The sequence below is a fragment of the Silurus meridionalis genome, chromosome 7 (genome assembly GCF_014805685.1).
Source record: "Silurus meridionalis isolate SWU-2019-XX chromosome 7, ASM1480568v1, whole genome shotgun sequence".
Lineage (NCBI taxonomy): Eukaryota > Metazoa > Chordata > Actinopteri > Siluriformes > Siluridae > Silurus > Silurus meridionalis.
The window spans coordinates 17,291,066-17,312,304 of NC_060890.1; the positions used below are offsets into that span (position 1 = coordinate 17,291,066).

At 38.2% G+C, this 21,239-nt stretch overlaps 2 protein-coding genes across 2 annotated transcripts; one reads left to right on the plus strand and one right to left on the minus strand.

The window, feature by feature from the left end:
• Nucleotides 1–2,602: 2,602 nt before the first annotated feature.
• On the plus strand, nt 2,603–4,925 carry ddit4 (DNA-damage-inducible transcript 4). Its single transcript, XM_046852953.1, has 3 exons — nt 2,603–2,770; nt 3,205–3,400; nt 3,828–4,925. The coding sequence occupies exons 2-3, from the start codon at nt 3,256–3,258 to the stop codon at nt 4,316–4,318; spliced, it is 636 nt and encodes a 211-aa protein (XP_046708909.1). The 5' UTR covers nt 2,603–2,770; nt 3,205–3,255; the 3' UTR covers nt 4,319–4,925.
• Nucleotides 4,926–6,631: 1,706 nt separating this feature from the next.
• dnajb12b (DnaJ heat shock protein family (Hsp40) member B12b) lies at nt 6,632–20,541 on the minus strand. Its single transcript, XM_046854708.1, has 9 exons — nt 20,311–20,541; nt 17,365–17,530; nt 15,705–15,850; nt 15,020–15,193; nt 14,609–14,682; nt 13,006–13,115; nt 11,314–11,486; nt 8,211–8,351; nt 6,632–7,273 (listed from the first exon to the last, which is right to left on the minus strand). The coding sequence occupies exons 1-8, from the start codon at nt 20,441–20,443 to the stop codon at nt 8,233–8,235; spliced, it is 1,095 nt and encodes a 364-aa protein (XP_046710664.1). The 5' UTR covers nt 20,444–20,541; the 3' UTR covers nt 6,632–7,273; nt 8,211–8,232.
• Between the last annotated feature and the right edge of the window lie 698 nt (nt 20,542–21,239).

The following is a 21,239-nucleotide window of genomic DNA, read 5'->3' on the forward strand; positions in this document are numbered from 1 at the left end:
AGGGTTATCCTCCCCCTCTCTGTGGCCTTGTGTATGTGAGAGAAAGAGCGAGAAAGTGAGCCAGCACGTATAGCCTACTTGTAGAAGCAGCTGTAGAAACAGGAGAAGACAAAGCGAGAGAGGGGGTGCAGGGAAACAGCAAATAAAACACACTCTTTGTCTTATAAAGCTAAATGCAAAATAAAGCTAAATGCTGTGTTTATAACAAGCACTCAGCAAACTAAGCATAATTGTAACTATTCTATCTTTTCATATTACATTTTTTTACTATCTAGTGATATAAATAAGCAATGCAGAGGTGTTTTTCTTTTCATAAAAAGCAGAATAAACACATGTTCACTGAGCCTTGTTTATATACAGAACTTCCTGAATTTGCTCTGTGAAAATCAGTTTGTAGTACAGACCGTCCTGCTAGATGTTTTGCATCTGAATGACTGAAAAGATAAGTGAAAAACTGGTGAATGTACAGTACATTCTGTTCCACAAGTGGGAGGGACCAAACGTACAGTGTACATTGCAGGATCCTACAGACACTACATTTCCACACCAACTCACATACTCTCAGAAACTGTTTAACAGTACTACAAGAAAAAAAGAAACAATTTCATTCCTAATAGCTTTTGCGTGTAATACATGTAGTACGTGCTGTATGTGTCATTCTGACTGCAAAGAGAATGATTTATCCAGGTCTCACTTGCAATCCGAAAACATTCATGAACTCTTTCATAATTTCACACTTTTTTATGAGCCAGCGGAAGCACACACAGAAGAATGAATGTTTTGAGTTGGCTAAACAACTCGGGTAAATCACTAACACATTTTAACTCAATCCAATGAGTTCCATAATAATTAATGCAGAAAGGATATCCCAGATGAAATGCCATGCCTTGATTGTTGTGTAACTACCTGTTAATATATAACTCTCAACCAGGCTTCACTTTTAACTGATGTCATTTTTATAAATGTTTATGTGCCCTAGGCTTGTTTATGCCCCCCTACACGTTTACATGGAAACAAAAATGTAAAACAGCTTTTTATATGCAGCAAGTCAAAAGAAGTCAAAAAGCTTTTATTGTCATTTCTACTATACACAGTGGTACACAGTACAGTGTTTATGTAGCTTTATGTTGTGTGTTGTAGCTCTTTGTTGTTTAGTGTTCCTCCAGAACCCTGGTGCTACGCTGAACAACATAGAGCTACAACACACAACATAAAGCTACATAAAGTGCAACAGACACCAGACTACAGTACACAAGTATACTCTAAATATACAGTACTGTGCAAAGAGAACTATAAAGACTATAACCAAGATTATATGCAAACAAACACAATGCAGTGCAAAAACATATGTATGGTTATGGGCGAAAAAAGTGTTATGAACATTACTAAAATGCAAAATTATATTGTTATATAGTTCCACAAATGCTAGGATTAATGACGTTCAAACAAGCAACCTTCCAATTATAAAACCCAGTATTTAATAATAGATAGAATAAAACGACAAATATGAATATATTTCTAGATTTGATCCTTAAATACATAATGTAAACTAATTCGTTTCGGGAATAAATTATTTTAAGAAATACAAGTGGCATTATGTCACTGTTTTTACTCTCCCATCTGTGACTTTCAAGCCAGTTATCGCAAGTCTTCGTCGTTCGCAGTAAATTCTAGAAGTTGCATCAGATGAATGGACCATAAAAGACCACATCATACTGTATTTTGCATCCTTTTGACACAGAATGCTGATCTGTTGTGTTGTGACTAAACCCTGCACTGGATTTCCCACCATACTAGTTCACATGTATTAACTTGTGTGGTTTTGTGTGCAGCTGTGAGTGGTTACGAAAAATATCGACAAGGCCACTAAACTCATGCCACAATGCCTGTGCATGTAGTGTACTGACACAGACACTACCTTAGCCATCTAGAGCACTGATTTGTTCGGAGTGATGTAATGTTGCACCACAGTCTGCAATCTCCTGTGGAACTTGCACCTTTTTTTTGTGCACTCACTTCTGATAGTAAACCAACCCGATGCACAAACACGTCTGAGTGTATTGCAATGATGATGTCATAGTGCAGGGCATCAAATTGATTAATATTGGATTCTGGAATGACTTTTTTTTAATGCGTGCATTTTTTTATTAGAAATGGCATTTTAATGCATGAATGTTTTTAAATGTAGTGTTATTTAGGATTTGTGCATTAATAAGAATGCATGTTTTTTTTTTTTTTTTTTTTTTTTTTTTGCTAAAAACCGGTTTATACTGCAATATGCGTTGTTTTCCTTACACACGCACGACACATACAGTGGCATATAAAAACAATCTATTAAACAAAATTTGCCCTAAATGTCCATTTAACTTGGACACATAAAGAGACACGGGCAGGTTTTAGTCTCAACTTGTCCGAGGTGAAACAAAAGCCTAGTTGCTGTGCTTTTCCCCTTCCCTCAGCAGACAATGGCTCGTTTGCGCTTCGTGTTACTGGGCAAAGTGGAACGCTCTGAACGTGCGCTCGAAGCTGATTGGCTGAATTGTCTCCGGGGGGTGTGGTAAGCGACACTGGGGCGGTGCTTTATAACCAGCTTTGTTCTGGCTCATGACATCAGTGTTTGCAGATCAGTCGCTGCTGCACTGAGAGAGCACTTAACCTGCTGTCGTTGTCTTCTTTGTTACTTCCAGCAGACTCATTTCCTTCACAATTTGGGATTTTTATCATCAAGCACTGGTTAGACACCACCTCCAGGTTTTCAACACAGATTTTGGTAAGTGTGTGTTTGATATTCTAGGCTGTTTTATGGCTTTTGGTTTTGCTTTTTCATTCACTCTTGTTCAGGTTGAAAAACTGAAGCTTTCTTACAGTAACATGTTGCTGGCAGTGTTTATAAAATGAGGTTAAGTTCGAGAGTAAAACCCTGAAATAAATGTTTATCTTCCCAACTCTCAAAGAAACTGTTAATTCTTTTAAAGGAGCTAGTTTTTACTAAAGGGTCCAAGTGAGGGGGGGAAAAACATTGGAGCATTAAACCATCCACAGAAACTCAGAGGAACCTTATTCTTTTAATGCCAAGCAGTTTTATAGCAAAAAGCTGCATTAAAAAAAAAAAAAAAGAATTATTAGCTGTTGCTTCAACATTAGGTTCATTGTTTGAGTTGTTTTCGAATCTAGTTTCTAAGTTGTTTATCTTTTTCTTCTCAGGTGTTGAAGCTCATAAGATCCTACAAGAGTTGCACTTCAAGGTTTGGAGTCATGCAGAAGACACACAGTGAAGGTGTTTGGGCTGATGGAGCTCCCCAGCGTCTCTCCTGGAGCGGCCTGGTGCAGAAACTCAGCAGCAGTAACAGCATCGACTCTGATTCTGAACACAGTGGCACAGATGATGGTTCAGACACTGGTAAGTTACACAACTCTTACTGTAATTTTACTTCTTTTTCTGCTCAGTCATTAGCTCTCTATATAACGATTTGACACTTGGTGTTGAACAAAGAAACCTTTTGCACTTTAAAGCCTAAAAGTTACATAAAGTAGTTCCCATGAAGCAATCTGATATGCAAATCAACCTTTTCTAACAGCATTCAATTCTGTAGGTTGAATTGCTTGAATAGTTAGTTGGTGCTTTAAGTTAACCGGTTGTGTTATTAAAAAACCCAGATTATCTGCAGTACACATCGAAAACTGCATTATGACGTAATTAACTGAGATCTAACACAGCAATATTAGTGCAACACGATGCACGCTGGTTATATTGTGTCCTCGTTACTCAGTATTACACTGGATTATATGTATAATTCAAAACCCTTTTTCTTTGCAATCTTTTCCAGGTTCCGTATCTCTTTCCGACTTGTCCCCTCTGGACGCTGACATGTTCTACGACCCGTCCGAGGAGAGCCTGTGTAAAGAAGTAGTCCAACAGATTGCTCTTAGCTTGATTGAAGCGAAAGATTGCACACTGCATTGCTCCAAACTTCTCATCCCCCACAAGCTGCTGGAGCACATAGGGACCGAACTGGTGCAGCTGGCGGCGAGCGAGCCATGCGGCCTCCGGGGGGCGCTCATCGATCTTTGTGTGCAGCAGGGAGAGACGTTTCACAGCGTAAGTCAGATTGCTGCTGACCCCTGCCTCGTACCCACCTTCCAGCTCACGCTCATCCTCAGGCCAGAGTCCGGGGGCATCTGGCCGAAGATCCAGGGCTTGTTTACTGCAAAGTCCTCATTGACTCCCCTGAGAGGTGCCCTGAAACTCCGAACTGGCTTTAGAGTGATCAAAAGAAAACTGTACAGCTCTGAAGAACTGCTTATTGAAGAATGTTGAGCCCTAAGGACCGAATCTGGACATTTCCGAGGCATTCTGGCTCTGTTAGGTCACCGTTTTAGTGATCCGAGAGCTGTCCGAAACCAAGGATGACTTCAAGTGACTACTGTATGTCAATCGACTTTATATTGAAGATGTAACCAGATATTGCAGGTCTCACTTCTGTCACCAGGGTGTTTATACAAAAAGAGAATAGGGTACAAAAATATAAACACATTCTTTTATTCACTGATTGCTGTATGTATATTTAGATACTGCATTCATATTGCACTTCTTTCAGTGCAATTTTTGAACGTCTGGTGCAGTTTTGTTGACTGTTTTGAAATGTTTACCTCACTTTTTATTTTATTTCTTGAAACTGACTGGCAGCTATCTCTTCAACCTGGTCATGTGTCATAAATCTTTTTTTTTTTTTTTAAATCCAGCGAGCACCGTTTCATGATCTAAGTTTAATCTTTTAGTTACAAATGTACTTTTGGCATCTTGATTGCTTTTAAACACGTCATGCATATTCACTTGTGCATCATTTATTTATTTGATATTCAAATACTGTTGCGTTTTATACGTGCATTAAGGAAACACAGAAAATAAATTATTTTTTGAAGAACTCTCTGCTTCAGTGATCTTTTGTGTTCACCACAGATGATTGTTTCATTGTGCTGCAAAACAAATGTTTAGAAAAGTGGGATTTTAAGGGTTAATCAAACATTACTCTTTAATGGGTCTATTTAGAGGGGGGGGGAACTATGGTTGGTTTTCAGGAAGAAATTATGGTTGTAGATTTTGAAAATAACTGGAATAATTAGTGACTACTTTTGGCAGGTATGACTTTGCATACATCTAAATCTTAATTTTTACTAACAGACAAATTCTTTCGGCTGCTCCCATTAGGGGGTCGCAACAGCGGATCATCCGTCTCCATACCCCCGTCCTCTACATCTGCCTCTTTCAAACCAACTACCTGCATATCTTCCTTCACCACATCTATAAACCTCCTCGGCCTTCATGTTTTCCTCCTTCCTGGCAGCTCCATCCTCAGCATTTTCCTAACGATATACCCCATGTCCCTTTTCTGCAAATGTCCTACACACGCCGTCCCTCTAAAACTCCATTCTAATCCTGTCCATCCTTGTCACTCCCAGCGAAAACCTCAACATCTTCAGCTCTGCTACCTCCAGCTCCATCTCTGTCTTTTACTTAATGTCACTGTCTCTAAACCATATAAAATAGAGTATCTGCATAGTGAAAGTTTATAGGACTGTGGTAAGACCTGCTATCACAAATCACTCCAGCCACTCTTCTCAGTCCTTTTTATAAAGTTTAAACCCATGAGCACACAGCGCATCGAAAAAACACAGTTCCATCTTAAACCCTGGTTACTAAGAAACATGAAGTTCCTCAAACATTGGCCATTTTAAATACAATAGGTTTATGCCCTGCTATAAAACTGCACACAAGTGAAAATGGTTTTTTTGACAACACAAGTCAGTTCTCATTGAATTATGTCAAGTTTATTTCTATATTGCTTTTCACAATGGACATTGTCTCAAAGTGGTTTTACAGTATTTAAGAATCAAGGTGAACGGTGTGTGTTTATCCCTGATGAGAAGCCTGGGGTGACTGTGGCAAGGAAAAACTCTCTTAGTTGTTATGAGGAAGAAACCTTGAGAGGAACCAGACCAAAACAATTATGTATGTTTTATAAATTGTTACAGAAGACTTTAATAAACAACCTTCTTCATTTGATTTCATTCACAGTGGATAGTGAACAGATGTACATTGTCTATAGTTGATCAGTTTCCCAAAAGCATAATGAGACTTTACTAACTGCACCAAATTGTGTCCGAATGTTTTTTGGGACTGTTTTATCGAAGGTTTTATCATTATAATGTTAGACATAGTGTATGCTTGTGCTCTTGTGTTCACATTCAATTAGAAAACTTCATAAAAATGTAGAAATCGACAGAAAATTTTACAGTAATAAGAGAACTCGCATCAGAAGTGCAAATCCAGCAGAGACCGGTATGATCTAGACGTGAATACTGACTACTGGGGAACGTGAGCTGCTGCATGTTTTAGCTTACAGTCTGCCAAAATCTGGCATGACTCAACTGCGCGCACACACACGCACACACACACACACACACACACACACACACACACGTACATGCATATACACACGGTTCCACTCTCACTCAATTCTCACTATCCTCCCTTCCTGAAACACACACAGAGCCCACCAGTCCCACCCCTGTGCACACAATGTTACACTTCCTCAGCACGAACGCACAAACCACAACGACTTCAAAAAAGTTCAGCAGTGGCACATAAGATTTTATTGTTTTGTTATAATCCAGAGGAAAAGCTTTGCTACAGCTTTTAGTTTATTTCTTTTAGTCAGCATTGCAAAATCTAAAAATATATTATACTTTTAAAAAAACATCCTGATTTTTTGAATAAATACTACAAAGCTGTGTGAGTCCTTGTGGTGAAGATGAAAGATTAAACTATGGAGTGCTTATTCCTTTTTATTTACCGTTAATGCTAATATTAGCATGTGACCTAACCTGCATCGCTAAAATATTAAGTGTACAATTATATAAATTAATAAATTAATACAAAGTGACTAGATCGTGGTATATAGAGGAACCTAATAAAAGGTCTTGCACATCCAGTTTCAGCTTGATTAAATGAAACGTGTTTCAGATTGAAGGAAAAATATCTCAAAAGATTGGATCGTTGCTTAACCGAGGTGTAACTCAGGTCTGTAAAGGGCTGGAGGAAGAGCTCTTCTTATACAAACCTGTACAGGACGATCTTTCACTGACACACATCTCTCTATCTCTCATACACATACACACGCAGACACACACACACACACACGTAGAAATCTGTCTCCCTTGCCTGGATGCCACCAGTCTGCCACAGTTTTAATGGGAAGATTCAATTATACACCTAAAAAAATACAAAAGAAAATAAACAATTAAAACAGTCACAATGATATGAATGTGAAACACACACCTTGCGGTGGGGCCATACATTCTTCTCACACTGATAAGGGTCAGTTATGGACCACCTAAGAGCCAGGTCAAGCTTGGCAAATCGCTAAAGAGTTGACAAGGAACTGAAAGAGGACACCGGACAGAGGAGAACTCTGCAAATATGTTGGTACTGGCAAACATTCAGTGCTGCTCTACTGCTGTTTACTCTCCTTTTCTTTAATCAGTTGTATTGGTGAGGCTAAGTGCTTTAAGTGCTGCACAAACATGGCTGGAACTGGGCCTGTTTTAGACTCGTCTGTCTCAAGGATGTTCCATGACATTAAACTCAACTCTAAAATGGTTAATGGCATTTAAAATGTCATTCAACACTACATTTAACATCGAATAGTTGGGAAATTCTGCTATAGAATTTTTTTTTTTTTTTATGACATTTCTATTGTGGTATTGGTGATTCCGCTTTGTATGTCACACTTTTTAATTTTTCTAAAACATCATCCTCTATTATATTAAATTTCTTACTTAAAGCATCATTTCAGAAATGAGGGTTTAACCGCGAAATCTGAGAAAAATCTCTTTAAATAGAACTATTTTCATTAATGATTCACAAAAGACACCCCTAGCTGGTGTCATTGTAATTAGGAAACCTGCTTATATCGGATTTGGTCCGTTATTTTCTTTCGTTCTGCAGAATTTGTTAATGTATATGAGCAAATGAGCACCGTACGCCCCAAATGTTCACGTTCTGCACCTGAGAATTAGTGCACCATAGACAGAAAGCTGCATGGCTTAAGGTTGGTTGTTTTTGTAAACATTGCTTAAAGCCACTAGAACAAGAGTCTGTTGTAACTAATAAAGCAGGGCGTCGATCAGTGTCACGCTTTTTTCCTCACCTGTCGTGATCACGCTGGTTTATCAGTGGACATAAGTCTGAACCTCGGCCAGTCTGGAGCAGCTTGGTGTGCCCATTCTCTGAGCTCTCTGATATAGGTCACTGTCACCGAAATAGCGTGCACGGTACAGCAAGCCCTCCTCTGTGGACAAACACACACACAAACACGGATATGATATTCAATCTGCATGCTGCAACACTGATCAACAAGTCGTCACAGCAACGTCCCCTTCCCACACTCACAACCATATGTGGGGAAAAAAGGGCACCCCCGAACCCTTGAGTCACATTGCTGCAGGATTATCAGGGGTCGTATTTACTCACACCGCATCTCTCAGTTCAGGTTCTCAGATGCTTTTTATTTTTTTGATGTGTTGTAAAAGAAAGATGACAATTCTTTTTCCGAGGAATACTGTTTAAACGTGCATTCGGGTGATGGCGTAAGATAATGACGATGCACGCTGTGAGTCAGAATTTAAGCAAAAAACAGAGAAAGAAACCTGGACTAATCGTCCTAAGGCAATTCTGATTAATCGTGACGTGGTGTGACGTGTCTGCTTGTGTAGAAATAACCAAAAAACCCAAACAACACAGTGGAAGGAAACGGTTTGTGGTTTTGTGGCTTTGTCTGCAGGACAAAGAGGATAGCTGAACAAGTAGTGCTGACTCAGGGAATCAAGTGAAAAAAAGGAAAAAAAAAAGAAAAATTCACACACGTCTCCTTGGACCTCTGAAAAAAAACAATCAAAAATAAAATACACAAGAGTAGAACTTGTGTCTTATCTGGTATAAATCCTCTCTTGCACTCATCTCCTAAAGCCCTTACTAAAAATTTAATAAAGAATTATAGCTTTTTTATTATTATTACTACATAAGACATGTGCCTAATTCCAGTCCCCCGACTAGAACTACATGAAGGACTGTTTCATTATAAGGTGTAGTACTGAAAAGTATACAAAATATCAAACAAACATGGCAATGCTCAGTTGTTCCTTTTGAATAGACAGTTAAGTGCAGAAACAGCAAGCTAGTCAGCTAATGCAAATATGCAGGGTAAGAGATTTTACTGTGTTACTATATGTTTTTGCCAGAATAGTTTTACTTTTTCCTTCAGAGGATTTTCATTTCGATAAACGTTTACTTCACATTTTAATGTGTAATATTTTTATATATATCTAATAACCTTTTATACTTCATCATTACTTCAATAAATAAATCGACTTAAATGAGAACCTGTCTCATGACCACAACGTCTCATTGTGATTTTTGCAAGAGTTTTCGTAACGGTTCTCTCACTGTGTGCTTGCAGAAAACTGATCGGAAAACTGATTTTGTTTTTTTGGTTTTACAAATTGGTTACAAATTGGTTGTACAAATGTAAAAGGAGTACTTCTCATTAAAGCATTTCACTGCATGTCGTGCCCTGTATGTATGTGTATGTGACAAATAAAATTTGATTTGATTTGATTTGATACTTTAACTTGAGTTATATTTATGTTTAACAAATGCAATGCAACGTGCTAATCTGTTTTAATAGTTACAAGCAGTTTGTCAAGTAAAAAATAAAAATAAATAAATAAATAAATAAAAAACACAAGTCAATCAAATGGGAAGAAAAAACAAATTTGTAATTATATTAAAGATTTTTCTGCACATGACTGTGGGATTTAGTGCTATTTCTGGGCCTGGAGTTAATTAAGGAATAAAAATGCCACTTCTGATAATGACAATTGTACTTAGGACCAGTACTGGATTTCTGAGTTCTGTAGTTCACATTTGGACAGTAATCTACAAGCAGTCTACATGTTAAGCTGAAATCAATTACGTTGTATTGTAGTGTAGTTTAGTGTAGTATGGGGTATAGGGTAGTGGGTAGTGGGTAGTCTGCATATTTTACCTTATTGAAAATATTTGCTTAATTTGGTGCCCATTTCCTATTGCCTAATTTGAGGAAGTGACCTAGACACGGTTGAAAAACCTCACATCCTGTGACAGATCTAACCAAGAAAAACCAAGAGACCTTAAAAGCATTAAAGGTGACCAGAAAACTGTCTCTCCTGATAAACATCGATGGACCTTATAAACTAAACTACAAGCCTAAATACAGATTTAAAGTAGAGTATAGCTCTAAATACATCAGATCAAAAAATATAAAAGGCCATGTTTATTATGAAGGTGCAAATCAGAGGGTGGCTTATTCCTCTCTACCTCAGGTGTCCACAAACTACGGCCCGTGGGCTGAATAAGACCCACCTCCACATTTGAAACGGCCAGAGATATATTTTGAAATGTACATTTTAAATATATGTTGTACTCATATCATTGATAATAAAAATTGGCTTTATTCATTTCAAGGCACCGAAAGTTAGTTAAAAATCCATGTCATTATCAGAGCGGCCTCTAGAGGCGAACCGCTGAGTCCACATGCTGTTAGTTTTTATACACGTGTAACTGCGTGCTGCACAGAGAGCGCTATATTATATTTATTATATTATAATTTATCAATTATAATTATATTTATTATTGGATTCATTCCTTTGCACATTTTTATGATTCAGTACTTTTTTTGTAATAAAGAGTGCTGCGTTTGTTTGTTTCTTATCCATTTGGTTTTTATTCATTTTAAAAACGATAAATCGGTTGATCCATCGGTTATCGGTAATGACGATCCAACCCTGGTATTGGTCAAATCCGCTATTGGTCGACCTCTAATAACCTAATTATTTGTTAGATTTACCCTCCAACCATACGCATAAGTAAGTAAATGTTGTGATTTCAATGGCAATGAAAATGAAAAAAAACTTCATTATAATAGTAACAATGCTCTTGAAAAAGGCTATGTATCTCTTGAAAAGAGATTTGTGTCCCTCACAAAAAAAAGTTTGGGGTCCTCTGCTCTACCTCATTGGGCACTGCATTAAGGCTAACAGCATTAAACTCTGATCAACCCATGGCTTCAGATTAGCATGTTATGCAAGTACGAGGCCAAAGTTCTAACTGGAAAGTGAAGGATTATCTGTTTATAAACCAGACTTGTGTATGAAGGTGTATTAAGGAACGGTTGAATGATTTAGAATCGTGTTTGTGGGAAGAAAAGCACATACTGTGTTGCTTCTCCTTCCAGCAGCTGTTGCGGAGATTGGAGATGTAGTCTTCCTCAACGCTGCGCTCCACCTGTCTCAGGTTTGCGCCACTGTGCTCCTGACTGAAGCGCTCGCTCACGTAGTACGGCACGTGTAGGGTCTCAGTCATCCGCTTCTGTGTATGACCTACAGAACTGCAACCCAAAACAGCACACGTGTTTAAAAAAAACAGAGAATCTGATCACGTATAGACTGCATCTGAGTTAATTAAGCATCGGTTTTTAAAAAGCCAGAGTCGGACTACATATTATTCATTCAAATGCTCAAATCAGGGATCAAAAGAAAGAACAGAGATAGGATGATGGTGGAAAGCTCTGAAACACTTCTCTTTCAACACAAACTGCATGTGATAGGCAGTCAGGGTCAAAGGGACGAGTGAAGAGATCATGTTCTTAGGTTATGCTCTGGCCCAAATCAGCCCAGTCTGCTGAGGGTTTTTATCTCACCATCATTATCACTCTGGGGTGGTCAGACTGTGGAATATGACATGAGGGTTCAGTTAAAGACTAGTGTGGACCTAGATAAGAACCTGAGCAGCATGCACAGCCCCAAGACACAGTTCACAAGTGGGTTTTTTTTTTTTTTTTTTTTAAAGAAAAGAACAAGGAGATTGCAACTTATAAACTATGTGTATTAATTTTAGATGGTTTAAAAAAGAAAAGAAAAAGCATGGGTCATAAGTATATAAGAGTGGTTGATTCCTGAATGTGTTTCTTTCAGAGAACTTAGATAATTTATTGTCATTGTAGTGATGACAGTATTTCCAGTAAAAAAAACTGTAATCCATTGCTTAATAACTGTCTAAATATGAATCTAACTGCAATTTCAGTTACGCTGAAGAGGAAAATTGCTGCCCATTCTAACATAATTATGGCTTCTCTAGTTAAAAATATCAGGAAAAAACAAATAAAAGGCTTTAAGCGTGCCAAAAAACTGCACATGTGCGCATTTTGTATAATATTAACATCCCTTTTCGTTACAGTTTTATATATCAGTTAAATTACTTTAGCTGTAAATTAGCTCTGTGTGTGTGTGTGTGTGTGTGTGTGTGTGTGTGTGTGTGTGTGTGTGTGTGTGTTAAATGACCCATCTGTGGTAGGGAATTATAAATCGGTTGTATCTGCTGGAGCTGAAGCTGGCTTGTCACTCCACAAATATGATTAGCTATTGATTAACAGTCCAGTCAGTGACGGCATCAGCACACAGCTGGATTATCCAATAGTACTACACGTCCACACAGTCATCACGTCCTCATGGGTCTTACCAAACCTCCAGTGAGTGAACAGTGTGGACAAATACACCTTCAATTCAGTCCTGATCTACACTGTTCTCTGAGGCACTTATGTCAAGTGTCAAACTAATACTTACTTTAATAATAATAATAATAATAATAATAATAATAATAATAACAAAACTGTTTACAGTGTAGGGACGAAGTACCTTAACAGACTCGTAGAGAGGTTAAAAAAGGTTCAGTGTATTAATAGGAAGTGACAGCCAATTTTTTTAGTGTAAATAAGACTGTGTTTAGATGTCAACATAGATATCTGAGCAAATGAATGGCAAATTATAGAACTGTGTGTTTCATATACAAAACAGATTTTTAATTAAACCCTTGTTTTTATGATGAATGAGTCAAACGTGTGAACCTACGGTCTGTAGTTGAGGCTGTAGGGAGGATCAGCCACCATCATCTGGCTGAGAGTGGACACAATAACAAGGATGAGTATAGGCATGAGCTGGACCAAGAGAGCCAAACCACCCTGTAGTACAACACACACACACACACATTTAAAGAAACCTTAAAATGAACTTAAAGCCCAGTCTAGCCAGTATGCCAAAATATAGCTCTAGTACAAAATTAATTAACTATTAATGAATTAACACTAAAAAGCAAATACAGTTTATAAGGGTTAACAAAGTAGCTAGCAAATGACACAAACAATTTATCAGTACCATCAATAAAAATATGACAAAGAGAAAGCAATTAAAGTATGCATTGTATAGTAAGCTATAACAAAATGTGTTTGTGTGAAATAACTCATCAGGTTTCTACATCTGAGAGCCACAACGCCTCTAGTGCCACTACAGTATAGTGAACACGTCCCATACACAGCTCACTGCTGCCCTCTATTGTTCAACACATACCAAGGCCCTTACTGCACATCATCCTGCAATCGTGATGTCCATAAACAATCTTATTAACGAGTGCACTCCAAGTCCAACCAATGCCCAGGTTTTGTATACTCTACACAAAGCCTGCTGTGATCCCACAATTTAAAAAAATAATGTGAGGAAACAAGAGTTTCACAAACTTCCTGTATAGCCAAAACCCTCCCATTTGGCCATAAGAATATGGAGGCCTGAATATTACACCCTCCTTCCCTATACTGCTGCAACAAATTTGGATGCATAATAATTCCTGTTCATTGAAACTAAAAGGCCCAAACCTGTGTACCAGGGCATTGTTTTCCTGTTAAAGAGCCATGAAGTCATGGTTTGTCAGGGTTGAAGTGGAAGAACTCGAATGTCTTGCACAAAGCCTTGACCTTAACAATTCTCGGATTGGAACTCAAAATGTCTTACTAAAAATCTTGAGGCTGGATGAGCACAAATCCTCATAGCTGTGCTCTTCGATTCTAATGGAAAGTCTTCCTACAAGAGGGTGCTGAATATGGAATGAAAGGCACAGCAAAGCATGGGCCTAGTGGTGCTGTTGAGGCACCTGCCTAGTAAACAGGAGATCCTGGGTTCAAATCCCAGCAGTGCCTGATGCGATTGTCCTTCGTGGCTTCAACTTGAATGCCTTCTTGGGAAGGGGTAGCTCAGCGATTAAGATGCTGGACTTCTGATCGAAAAGTTGCAAGTTCAAATCCCGCTGCCACTGCTGGGCCCTTGAGCAAGGCCCTTAACCCTCAACTCCTCAGTTGTAAAAATGAGATAATTATAAGTCGCCCTGTCTTCCAACTGCCATAAATGTAAATGCATGTACAGGAGTGTGATGTTAAGGTGTCCACAAACTTTTGGCCATTCAGTGTAGCCTGTGGATAAGATTTATTTATTTATCACATAGGATACTAATCCGCTAATTACAACTATTTTCGCTAATATAACTACATAATGTTGCAGATCTAACCATGCAATAGCTCAGATTGTCCACAACAGTAAGAAGAATAACAAAGTGCTTTAAAGATTCATTCTCAAAGCTCCTGAATGTTCATTCTGGTTAACAGAGCCGTAGAACCTGTTTACTTACACCCCTTTCTTCTCTTCTTGCACCTTGCTGTCGGCTGAAGTGCATTCGCCCGTTGCTGTACATGTGAACATTACCTGAGAAAACAATTCAGCAAGAATTTATTCAGATCTGACATCTCAAAGTAACACAGTCTCAAAAACACACTAAGGATGCACTGAGTAGACTGCAAGAGCTTGTACAAGAGCGATCACATGCATGGCTACACACACCTGGATAATCAGATTTAAATATTCAAATCACTGCTTAGCATTTTGACATTGTTAACGAGCTATGAAAAAATATATATAGCCACATCCGGATACATGGTCCTGCAGAGAGCAACACTGTCACAGTGTGCAAAAGCTGAGTATCAGGAAGTCTTTTCGTCTCATAATGCAGTGTAACAGAGCAAACCAACACATGGACACTCACTAGAGGGAAATCCTCCGCCGAAGAACATGTTAAATAGATCCTCTGGGGAGATATCAGGCTGGAAGTCTCGCTCGGAGTGCCTTCGTCTGCCAGGGCAGCTTTTCACCTCGCCGTACTGATCATAGTGGCGCCTCTTCTCCGGGTTGGCCAACACAGCATATGCGTTCCCAATAGCTGCGAACACAAAGCAACAATGTTAACATACCACAAAGAATTTGCATGAAACTCCAGGAACGATGACCAGATTGTGCCTTACATACATCTGCACTGATATTTATCTATATATACACACACACCTTACATACTGTACATCCTACCTAATATTTCATATTTATGTATACATATATTTAATGCACTTGTTTATTCAGCTTTTCTGTACCTTTTCCCAGTGCATTAGCCTTATAACCTTCTTCTAAATGTATTATTACAACAGTGTCTGCACATTTTTGTCTGTCTGCCTGTCTGTGTCTGTCTGTGTCTGTCTGTGTCTGTCTGTGTCTGTCTGTGTCTGTCTGTGGACAAATACCACTTCCAGCTGTGCCTTCTGTGATACAGTGATGTTGAAAAAGGCTCATACATGACTCACTATGATAAGTACAGTAGAAGTGGCATGAAGCAGTGTCAAGAGAAAGCTTGAATTCCTTTTCAATGTAAATAAGCTACAGTACTAAAATGTCATGGTCACCTTTAAAAGCTTCCGTAGCACCAGGTGCATGATTCTTATCAGGGTGAAACTTCAGCGCCAATTTCCGATACGCCTTTTTAAGATCGTCGTCCGAAGCGTCTTTCTGCACCCCGAGAATCTCGTAGTAGCTTTTACATTGTTTTATTCTGCCAAGAACAGAACAGCACTCATAAGAAGACAAGGACAAGCTTTATATGTGTCATCTGTGTAAAAATAGGCACTAACTGTTCTAAACAAACCTCTAGAACTTATGGAGAACAGGAGTCGAGGATGACTGAAAGGGTGAACTTATTTCGAGCAGATTAGAGAAATCATGATCTTAAGAAAAACAGGCTCAGACAGAGACTGGTTTACAATTATTTCAATATAAATTGATACAAGTGCCAATGAAGATACGGGAAAATCATTTCAGTCATGCTAATCATGTGACTTTTTTGTGTGCAATGCTTTAGCAGACATACTTCTTCTTTTACAGAGATTTGGGGAAACTGCTGCTCTTCTTCATGTGCATTTTGGCCAAACATGACTGTTAACTGGTTTACTCAGCATGCACGCTAAAAAAAATTTAGTGAGCAGCTGATGGTTAACAGTTACTGGGAAAACCAAAGAACTGGTGGTGGATTTCCATAGGCACAAACAAACTTCATCATTACCACCAGTGAACATTCAGGGAAAGGACATTGTGAGAGTGGACTCTTACAAATACCTGGGTGTTCATCTGAACAGCAAACTGGACTGGACAGATAATACTGAGGCAATTTATAAGAAAGGGCAGAGCAGACTCTTTCTGCTGAGGAGACTAAGGTCTTTTGGAGTGCAGAGAGAGCTACTAAAGACCTTTTTTGACTCTGTGGTGGCCGTATTCTATGGTGTGGTCTGCTGGTGCAGCAGCATCTCTACTGCAGACACTAAGAGACTGGACAAGCTGATCGGGAAGGCCAGCTCAGTCCTGGGGATTATGCTGTACACTGTACAGGAGGTGAGAAAAAGGAGGATGGTAGCAAAATTATCATCATTGCTGGAGAACGCCTCTCAACCCCTGTATGAAACAGTTTCATCACTGAGCAGCTCCTTAAGTGACAGACTGTTACATCCTAAGTGTCAGAAGGAGCGATACAGAAGGTCTTTTCTCCCTGCTGCTATTAGACTTTACATCTGAAACTGCTCCCAGTGAACCAGTCACCATAATACACACTGCTATTACTGTTTAACTGTGTGCAATATTACCTGCAATACGTGCGTAACTAATTACTAGTGGTCTCTTGTTTTTTCTTATTTGTATTTATACATTATGTTGTGTATATACTGTATACTATAGTATGTCTTTTTTTATATAATTGCATTAATTTTTTTCTTTGCTGCTGTAACAGAGAAATTTCCCCACTGTGGGACAAATAAAGGTAGATCTTATATTATCTTTTATTATTTAAAAGGCTACCTTGCAAATGTATAATTATTATCTTTTATTTCATTCTGTTTTAATAAAAAAAATTATAATTAAACGTTACACACACTGAACTTCAATGCCATGGTAATTCAGCATAAATACAAAAAGGATTCTAGAGCCCACACCTTTTGTTATTGATCAAAGTGTATATGGGAAATAAGAGTGAGAAATTCTGTAGCTGCCAGGTGAGAATTTCAATTCCACAACCCTTACCTTTTCACAGCATCTACTTGTTCTGTAGTGTATGATTTGGCTGATTCGGATTTCCTGTCCTCTGCCGCACTGTGGTTATTAGCACTGGACTGGTCTTCCTCAGGACCCTCGCTGTCTCCTGGAGAACTGCTTTCAGTGGATGCAGCAGCAAGAGACTCGAACAATGCTGCACACATCAAAAGTTAAAGAAAATTAACAATAGCAGTCTATTAGAAAAATAATCACATATGACGACTACTACTTCTGCTTTCGGTGGCTCCCATTAGGGGTCGCCACAGCAGACCATCCGTCTCCATACCCCCCTGTCCTCTACATCTGCCTATTTTAAACCAACTACCTGCATGTCTTCCTTTACCACATCCATACAACTCCATCTTGGCCTTCCTCTTTATCTCCTTCCTGATGGCTCCAACCTCAGCATTCTCCTACCGATATACCCCATGTCCCTTTTCTGCACATGTCCAAACCATCTCAATCTCACATCTCTCACGTTGTCTCCAAAACATCCTACATGCGCTATCCCTCTAATAAACTCATTTCTAATCCTGTCCATCCTCATCCATCTCCAGCTCTGCTACCTCCAGCTCCACCTCCTGTCTTTTACTCAATGCCACTGTCTCTAATCCATACAACATCTCAGGTCTCACGACAGTCCTATAACCTTTCCCTTTCACTCTTACAGATACTCCTCTATCACAAATCACTCCTGCTATCACTCTTCTGCACCCACTCCACCCTGTCTGCACTCTTTTCTTTTCTTCTCTAACACACTCTCCATTACTTTGCACTGTTGACCCCAGGTACCTGAACTCCTCCACATTCTCCACCTCTTCTCCCTGCAACCGCATCACTCCACTGCCCTCCCTCTCATTCACACACATGTACTCTGTCAGTCCCCTTCTCTCCAGCGCATACTTCCACCTCTCTAGGCTCTTCTCAACCTGCTCCCTACTCTCACCACAAATAACAATATCATCCACAAACATCATAGTCCACAGAGACTCCTGTCTAATCTCGTTAGTCATGCTTTCCATCACCACTGCAAACAGGAAAGGGCTCAGAGCCGATCCTTGATGCAGTCCAACCTCCACCTTGAACCAGTCTGTCGTTTCTTCTGCACACTTCACTGCTCTCACATACCTGACTTCCTCATACAACTCCTCTCTCAGCACCCTGTCATATGCTTTCTCTAAATCCACAAACACACAATGCAACTTCTTTGGACCTTCTCTATACTTCTCCATTAACATACTCGAAAAACAAATAATCCGTCTGCGGTGCTCTTCCCCGGCATGAAACCATACTGTTGCTCACAGGTGATCACCTCTTCTCTCAACCTGGCTCCCACTACTCTTTTCCATAACTTCATGGTGTGACTGATCAACTTTCTTCCCCCCTCTCCACCATCTTATTCTTCTTTTATGTCACCCTATGCTCCTTCTTCTTCCTAAAATATGTATTTAAATCACATATGACTACTGAAAGCTAAAAAAAAATTAAGAGCTAGAAGTAAACAAAAGCAATTTCACAACCTGCACAGTCAGTAATTGCGGGTAATATGGCAAAATATCCGAGCACAATACTCCATAATAATAATTGATAATATTATCACAAAATATAATTTTGGTGAGAAATCCTAGAATGAGCAAACAGTGGAAGAAAAAAAAACAAAAACAAAGAACAAGAGCCTCTACAGGTTAGAAAAAAATGGGGTCAGAGAATGTATGTACTTCATGATAAAATTAATGACCACTATTGTTTATGTCAATACAGCTCCATGATGAATTTCCAAATGGTTCAAACTTTTTTTTTTCTTCAAATAAAGAGATTTAGTTCTCACAGGCATAAAGCAAGCTGGGTAAGATTTTCTTAGCTATTATACTCAGCTGTATTAAATTAGCCACAAACCCACAACTGACTCACAGCTGTTATCTAAAGGGCTACTCGTAGACCTGCAGATGTATGATTATTATTTTTTTCTTTCATTCTGAAAGAAATGATCATCATCTCATTATTAATAGAGGTACTCTAATAATTACCAATACACTAACTTAACCTTTTTGAAGCATCTACTTGTTCTGTGGTGTATGCATTCAACTTCGGTTGTGCAGAGGAACCGTAGCTCAAACTGTGAAAAGACGACTCTTACAGTAACAAGGTGTAGGATTGATCCAAACTGGTGGTCACCACTTAATATAACAAAATATAAATATAATATTTCCCCAGTTCCTGGGCTTGTTTGTGTCTTCTGTGTTCCACACCTGATCATATTCTAGTACGTCTTATGTGTCTCAGCACAGCTTAATGACTTGGTTGGTTCACAATAGCATATTCAGTTGATGATAGAGCGTATTGAAGTAATAAAAGTGGTAAGATTTGTAGTACTCAGACATACAAATATTTGAATGGATAATGTCAGAGGGATGCTGTTAAAAAAAAATGTTTATTTTTTTATTTATTTTTTTATATATGGTCATGTTCATCCCAAATGGATTATGACTATCGTGATTTATTCTATTATTTATAATTGATATCTATCTATCAAGCTGCCTTGAAACCTGGTGAACAGCAGTACAGGACCACTGTGATTAGAATGCATGGAAAGACAAATGTATAGTAATAGAACAATAACAAATATCCCATAAGAACCAATTCATCACACTGAATAAAATAAAATACAATTTCACATTTTTAGACAATGACACATTTGACACATTGTTTTCAGGTAGAATGAACCTCACCCCCCACCCCCCAAAAAAGGAGCCTAAATATAGGCAGAGTGATTAGATTGTGAGGAGATGTCCAACCGTACTTCGAAGACATTTAGATATAAAATATATATTTAAAAACATGATAAAGACGACCGCTGACTCTTATATGACATAAAGATTAGACCCAGGCTAAGCGAATGCGAGAAAATTAGCTAGTCGGCTTATCACTGCTTACCCTGTGCCTTATCGGTCGGAAACAGTCTCTGTGCTTTTTCTAAAAACCGTTTTGCTTTGTCCACTTCGTTTCTCTTTATTGCTTTGACCGCAATCTCGATACATCTTTCCGCTTCGTCCTTGTTCACTTCCATTACGCTCTATATGTCATAAAGGACTTGAGAAGTAGCAACATAAATAAACGCTTAGCATATCCAGGCGGCGCCTTCTGATGACGTCAGACAGAGAGCACTGTTACACAAACTGACATTTGATTTGTCTCTCCCTTTGTGAGGATTTAATGTTGTTTTGTCGTTTTCCAGCTCAATCAAATGAATTATTAATGTATCTGTATGATTATTGCAATGCTAACAATACTACAATACAATATTTGCCCAGGCGCAGGACAATGCCATCATTATAAAGCAACACATTTTGTGGTCTTGGCTCTGGTGGGATTTGATGTCCTCCATGTTACGTTTGCATATCAGAAATCCTTCTGAGCATATATATATATATATATATATATATATATATATATATATATATATATATATATATATATATATATATATATATATAATATATATATTTTATATATATATATATATATATATATATATATATATATAATATATATATTTATATATATATATATATATATATATATATATATATATAATATATATTTTATATATAATATATATATATATATATATATATATATATATATATATATATATATATATATATATATATATATATATATATATATATATATATGGAACTGACAGCCTGGATGAACTGATTAACACTGTGACATCTTACATCAGTTTTGTGAAAACGTGTGTGCCAACCAAAACCTTCTGCAAATTCAGTAACAACAAGCCATGGTTCACAGCCAAACTGAAAAAACTTTTTAAAAAAATGCCAAGAAAGATGCCTACAGAG

Coding starts and splice junctions, on each gene's coding strand:
- ddit4 (XM_046852953.1), top strand. CDS start 3,256: ATGCAGAAGACACACAGTGAAGGTGTTTGGGCTGATGGAGCTCCCCAG. Junction 3,401..3,827: donor AGATGATGGTTCAGACACTG/GTAAGTTACACA, acceptor AATCTTTTCCAG/GTTCCGTATCTCTTTCCGAC.
- dnajb12b (XM_046854708.1), bottom strand. CDS start 20,443: ATGGAAGTGAACAAGGACGAAGCGGAAAGATGTATCGAGATTGCGGTC. Junction 15,851..17,364: donor CAAGTAGATGCTGTGAAAAG/GTAAGGGTTGTG, acceptor TGTTCTTGGCAG/AATAAAACAATGTAAAAGCT. Junction 11,487..13,005: donor TACAGCCTCAACTACAGACC/GTAGGTTCACAC, acceptor TTTGGGTTGCAG/TTCTGTAGGTCATACACAGA.